This window comes from Chaetura pelagica, unplaced genomic scaffold (assembly GCF_000747805.2).
Source record: "Chaetura pelagica isolate M959 unplaced genomic scaffold, ChaPel_1.0 scaffold70, whole genome shotgun sequence".
Classification (NCBI taxonomy): domain Eukaryota; kingdom Metazoa; phylum Chordata; class Aves; order Apodiformes; family Apodidae; genus Chaetura; species Chaetura pelagica.
Genome location: NW_009952265.1, coordinates 2217404 through 2224152, shown reverse-complemented (window position 1 = coordinate 2224152; position 6749 = coordinate 2217404). Strand labels below are relative to the sequence as shown.

The 6749-nt window shown below is 39.0% G+C and overlaps 1 protein-coding gene across 1 annotated transcript in view; it reads left to right on the top strand.

Moving 5' to 3' along the window:
• Nucleotides 1–1897: 1897 nt before the first annotated feature.
• The window catches only part of VTI1B (vesicle transport through interaction with t-SNAREs 1B), a 7802-nt gene continuing 2950 nt past the window's right edge, over nt 1898–6749 (top strand). The window contains exons 1-5 of the mRNA XM_010007728.1: nt 1898–2016; nt 2620–2648; nt 3803–3861; nt 5053–5244; nt 6567–6740. Of these exons, the coding sequence (XP_010006030.1) occupies nt 1898–2016; nt 2620–2648; nt 3803–3861; nt 5053–5244; nt 6567–6740 (573 nt within the window). The remainder of the gene's footprint in view (nt 2017–2619; nt 2649–3802; nt 3862–5052; nt 5245–6566; nt 6741–6749) is intronic.

The following is a 6749-nucleotide window of genomic DNA, read 5'->3' as shown; positions in this document are numbered from 1 at the left end:
CGTGCTGCTGTGCTGGGCTTGCGGCTCCAGTCTCCTGTCCGAGGAGCAGTTGTTATTTGGATGTCACTTACTTCTGTTTCTGGGTGGGCTGCCTGAACCGCAGTGCTGTGGGGCTTTTTTCCACTTTTTGGACGTTGTTGGACTCTTGTTTAAAATATCATCATCAGAATTAAAAGTGGGTTTTATTATCACAGTTGTGCACAAATCTTTGTAGATTTATTGGAGATTTGAATTTTAAATTACAGTTTTGAAACTCTGGTTTGTGCTCTGCCTACCCACAGACTAGAAAAAAGCTATAAAGCTGCCCAGAGTTGTCTTGGAAGCAAAACCTGGTTTTATGGGTATTTTTCATACCATATGTGGGGTGGATAAAACACTGACAGAACACTTCTCTGCAGGACTTGGCATTGTGCTTCTAATTCAGTTTTAACACTTGGCAGTATTCTAGGAACCAGAAAAGAAAGTGATCTGATGAGGAGAATTTCACCCATGTCAGCAGATCAGTTTGAAAAAATGGTTCCTTCATATGGGAAACATGATGCACAGTTATCATGAGCTGCTGGCATCTCAGCCTGAGTTTTGTACCACAGGAATGAGTTGGGGCAGTCAGCTGCCTTCTGCAATAGTCATGTCATTCTCCTGGAATTGATCAATTTTGTGTGTTTATGTGTAAAATCATAACAACTATTGGTTTAGAATATACCAGTCTGTACTACGCATATAGTTCAGAATATAGCAGTCTGTACCAGTCTAGATAATACAAGCTGTGGAAAGGTTAAGGTTCTGTTTCTTACCTGGCTCTCTGTTTAATAATGAGTTAAATTCAGGGTTGCAGTCCTCATCAGCATTTCCAGAAAGTTGGTGCAAGAAAGATGTTCAAGCCTGCAAATGACAGCTTTCAAAGCTGACTCAATTTCCCTAGCAGTCAGCAAGAATAGAAAGAATGAAACTAGAAGTACTCTTTTTTTTGTACAAAATGATCATTTCTTTGTAGAAAGGAGAGTGGTTGGTTTCTTGGGGATGTAAAGCTCTGTCAGGTTTCCAGGGAACTGGGGTAGTCTTGAGCAGGGAATTCTGAACAGTGGGATTAAATGGAGCATTTATAATCAGCATTTTTTGCAATGCTTGTAGATACGTTTTTACAACAGATTGCAAGCAATTACAAACTGATTTTTCAGATATGCTCTGAAATTTTATTATGACTGTTCTATTAATTAAATTTGTTGCTGAAAAAATCCTGGTCATATTTTGGAAAGTATTTCTAAGAGCAGTTAAGGTAAGTCAGGAATCTGTCTGTCTAGTGAAGGTGTTGCCACTCCCCTAGTGTGCTTTGTTTGCATCTTGTACCTGTGGGGAGGGAAGTGTATCTGTTTTTTTGAGTTATCTGATCCTGAAAACTTCAGGAAGTGATAAAAGATACCTGGCACTCTCCTTTAGGATGATTGGCACACTCCCAAACTCGAGGACAGACAGAATCTGCAGTCCCTGGGACATCTTTGAGGGGCAGGTTTGGAAAAGCTGTTTCACTTTATATAAATAGGATAACAAATTCCTGGCTGTAGAAGTAATTTTTTGCCTTCCAAACTTGTAAGAAGGCATTTTAAACAGCCTGGATCAGCTTCAAATATAGACTCTTTCCTATAAATAGATTCAGTTGAAAAGTACAAGCTAATTGAATTAACTTTTAACTGCTTGGAAATAAATTAGTTAAATGTTGATGAGCTCGTCGGTAGCATTGCTGTGGCTTAGGGGCTTTTTACTTCTACTTCATTAGAGAAGTTCTCTTGGAGCTGCATTTTATTCCAGAGTGATATAATTAAACTATTCATTGTATTCTGGCATTTCCTTTAGGCCAGGTCCGGTATAATGCTTTCAAACCAGAAATCCCTTGGATTTCATGTGGGCACGTAGGCAGAAAAGTCTCAAGCCATTACTGTTTGACTTTTGGATGCTGTCAGTTCTGCGGCTGGTTGTTGTTAAGTGCAATGTCTTCGTGATCCGCCTGGGGGACACAAGGTGAGATACCGCTGCTTCAGCACTGCACCAGGCTGCGGTGAGTTCGAGGCAGCAGGTGTTGAATGAAATCGGATTAGTGAAATGACCTGTAGGAAACAAAATAATGACTTCTGAAGGCTGTTTTTCTGCAGGTCGTGTCCGTGATTTCACTTGCAGCCCAGCTACACAAATAAATTCATTAGCACAAATGTACACAGAGGTGAATGGTGGAGGGAGTTCAGGAGAGTGTGTTCAGGAGCCTCCTAAGTCAGCATTTCTTCCTAGTAAACTAGGATGTGAAACTGCATTTCCTGATAACAGCTCGTGTGAGATATAATGCACAATGCATTATATGCAGTCATAATTCAGTTTAGTCTGTAATACTTCTGTACACAACTTGAGCTTCTGTACGTCTTCTTGTTAGATAATGGTTTTTAATTCTGTCTTAAGTACTCTACAGTTCAAATTCTGGGGCTTAATATGCGTTTGAACAGAAAAGGAAAGTCAACAGCTTAGGCATGTCATATATATGAGAGGACTTGTATAAAAATGTTTTGATTGCTTCACGTTTTTTTCCTCTTCTCTGTTGAGGGCTTAGTGGTCTAAAAACTGCTTCTTTTGCAGAGGACCATATTTAGAAAAACTATTATCAAGTCAGTTTTTTACTGCAACAGCATTTTAATAATATTGTATTTTAATTTTATCTTTAATCAAATTAGAGAATTGTTACCATGATGGCTGCCTGATGCTGAATTTTTGCTACATAGAATTTTATTTAAGACAATTCTCTCCTGAGAGGGGTGAATTAGGCTACTGTGTATTTATCAAGCTTCATATAGAATTTGGTTTAATTTGCAGTACCCTGCAAGAGTCCTCTGCTGGCTTTTGCAGAAGCTTATAACATGTACATTTTTGTTCCATTGAGATAAGAGGAGCTTCAGAAGAGGAGCTTTCTCTGATAGTGGATATTAGGAAGGTGTGATAGCTTTTTAACAAATGCAAAATGCATGTCTTAAGGTTTTGTTTAAAACAGTGAAACCCGTTCTTTGGGCTCAGCAGAGTTAGGTTAGTGGTTTGCCTCAATGATCTTAAAAAGTTTTTTCCAACCAGAACAATTTTGTAGCTCTGTGATCTTGCCAAATGACTGTCTCAAACAAACAACTAAAATATGTAGTTTTGATTCAAACAGCTGATGTCATTCCAGAAGAGGGAAGCATTTGGGAAACATTAATCTGTGAACCTGAGGTGGTATCCTGATGGCATCTTTAATGAACAAGTACTTTAGAATGCTTTTCCTGTTTATCTAGCTACTTTATCATCACAAGAATGCAGAGCGCCCAATCTGGCAGGAGCTGTAGGGCTCACTTGGAAATGCAGATTGGTTCAAAACCAAATTATAGTTTCAGCCTGCAGTAATCTTGCCAAAGGTGTGCAGAAAATAAGAAATATTTATGAGCACATCCTTATTGTTATTCTTTAATGTTAAATGTTTTACAACCCACAGTTCGGTCAGTGGAGATTAGAGGATAATAGGTCAGAAAAATATTTCAGGTTTGAAAAGTGACTTACTTTGTCTGCCAGAGGTAGTGGCCAGCATTTGGAAGGGTGGTTTCTACTCTGTGCCCACACCCTCTTCTGAAAAGTTGTCATAAAAACAGGCTGTTCCTGCTGGAGGTAAATTTTGACCTGGCATCTGTAATCAGCCATCTGTGGCAGCTTCCTTGGCTATAAAGGATTGATTAGGAGTTCTGTTGTAATTTTTCTATAGTTTATCTAACATACTTTTTTTTTTTTTTTTTTTCCACAGAGGAGAAGAAAAAACTAGTTCGAGAATTTGATGAGAAACAACGTGAAGCAAATGAAACGGTAAATGGAAACCTGGGCTCTGGCCTTTCTGACCAGTTGAAATGCTGATGCCTTAAACAGGACAGTACTCCCAAATCTTACTTTCTTCATGGATCCTATTCTGGCAGGAGTTGTTTTTTTGAAATGTTTGATTAATTGATTTTACAGATGTGTCTCTGCTTGTCAAGACTGTTGTATTTATCTACCTACAGATACAATATAGAGAAATATTCTTAAAGCCAGTTGGGTTTTCTTTTGAGTGCTTGGTTTGAATATTGCCTTTCCTTTTGTTGAATAAAGGGAGTGATAGATAGATGCAATTAAAATTGCTAGAGGTTGTAGGGAGGGCATGTAGAGAATCTGCTGCTTATTTTTTTTCCCCCTGTTGTCTTTTTTCATGTCAGTCTTAAACCATCTGATCTTTCTGTAATAGTCTGACAGTTAAATACCAGGGACCTTGAATATTTGAAACCTCTATTGTATAGGCTTCCTGGGCAGCAGGTGACATGGAACAGCACAAAAGATCCCATCTGACTTGCCTTTTTAAGCAAGACATTCTGGATTTATCTTTCTTTTCATAGTCATGTGCTGGTTCTTAGGATGTTTTTGAGCCACAGCTGAATGTGATGCTTTATTCCTCTAACTTACTGGGTTTTATTGATGTGTATCTGTGTGGGTAATGCCTGAGATGTAGAGCTCATATCCCAGGAAAACTTGTACTGGCAGACAGCCATTAGGAGTTTGATGCGAAAATTCACACATCCAGAGTCTCAGGGTTTACAAATCCTAACTCCAGTTGCCAGGCCCAGATGTTCAGAGTGTGAATTTAGTGGCATATTTACCTATGCAGTAGATCTCTGTTGCACAGATACGATGAGAAGCTGATACCCATCCTATAAATGCTCAAACTATATAAAAGTGAGAACTGCAAATTTTTAAGTTACTGAGTGATGTTTCAGAAAAAATCAAGCATTTAAGCTTGGCAACTCATTTATTTTTGTCTTGAGGTATCTGAAAATCCATGTAGGCTGAACAGCATTAGACAGAACGTTGTACTCAGTACTAGATGAGGTGTGTAGGGCTTAGGGTTAATACCTCTTGCCCAGTCATATAAAGATACATTAATCCCTTCATCTGCTGCCGAGTTGTGAGTGTAGCTGCTGATAAGAATAGATTTAGTGCTTTAAGAAGTGACATTTTCTTTTGTTCAAGCTGCGGGAAATGGAGGAAGAACTGAAATATGCTCCTCTGCCCTTCCGCAACCAAATGATGAGCAAAATCCGAGCCTACAGAAGAGACCTCTCCATGTTCCAGAGAGAGATAAGAAGCACGGATTTGGGATTGGGCCCTGGAAGTCAAGGCAATATAAAATATGGAATCTTCTCCACAGAAAATGAACAGAGTGTGAGAATTAGATATAAATTTTATTTAACATTGCTATGATTGTTTTAAAATCATATTTCAGGTGTATCATTTGCAGTGTGTTTACTCTAATCCACTTATCTTCTGTGCTTGTGTGACTCCTTATATGTATCTGCATGTGACATTAATATCTCAGGGAGGAGAAAGAACACCTGCAACTCAAAGGAGAGCTGTTCTGTTCTAAAACAAAGATATGAATATAACCATATTCACTCATTGAATGCCATGTAGCTAGTAGCTTACATAGCACTCTGTACTGAAATGCTTTATTTAATCATTCTCATACAGAAGTGAAAGCACAGAAGTGATGCTGCTGACAGACAAGAAAGGTTAACTGATCTAGCTTTAGTCTTCAAAACTAGAAAAGTATGTGAATAATGCACTTTATAGGTTCTTTGGAAGAATTCTCTTTCAAGGAATCTCAGTATAAATAATTTCAAGAAAATACAAGAAGTCATCATCTAGCTCTTTGTTCCCTATGGATGTGCTGCTGCAGTGCAAGAAATACACCAGTTTCTTCATTGACCAGATATGCACAGATACATCTGAGCCAGTGAGACTGAATCGGCTTATTATCTTCAAAGTGCTGTAATCTGTAGAAAAAGTTCATGGCAGTGGGTGGGCTTTATGCCTTCCTGCCTTAGATAAGGAAGATTGGAGGGGAGGCTCTTTCCTCAGTATTTTGTTCTGCAGTAGCTTGGTAAGTTTTTGTGTTTGATTTGCTTTGATTGGTTCCTCTAAAACCTGAAAGCAGGAGGTAGATTAGACTTTTTGAAGTTCAAGAAAATACTTCATTTTGAGTTACCTTTTGACCCTGAGGTCAGTAAGCATTTCTTCACTTCTAGCTGAGGCTACTGGCATGAAAAGAGGGATCTCTTAGCAGTCTATCTGTTAGTGCTGGTTGTTCCTAATCCTTTTCACCATGAAGTCTTAATGACCGTGGCAACCAACTGTGAAGTAAAAACTAAGACTGAAATTAGATATGAATGGAAGGAAAAGTTAGCATCTGGAAAGAAAAGATAGTATTTTCTTGTAAATGTTTTTTGATGGGAAAGTAAAGTGTTGCAAATACAAGTGTTTTGAAACTCTTTAGCTGTGTGTCCTTTTTCAAGGCTTAACCAGATTTGGCTGTAATCTTACACTGTAAGAACCCTTCCCAAGTTACCTGGGCTAGATCAGTTAACATAAGAAGCATGTGCAGCAATACAAATGCATGGCCTGTGGAGTCACCTGCCGTTGTAGTACGTCAGAAGCCTAATAACTCTCTCTCTGTGCTTAATAGTTAAGTGTGTGTTATTTTTCAGACTAACCTGCAGTCACAGAGGGTGCTGCTTCTCCAGGGAACAGACAGCCTGAACCGTGCCACGCAGAGCATCGAGCGCTCGCACCGAATTGCGGCTGAAACGGATCAGATCGGCACTGATATCATTGAGGAACTCGGGGAGCAGCGGGAGCAACTGGAACGCACTAAGAGCAGAGTAAGCAGA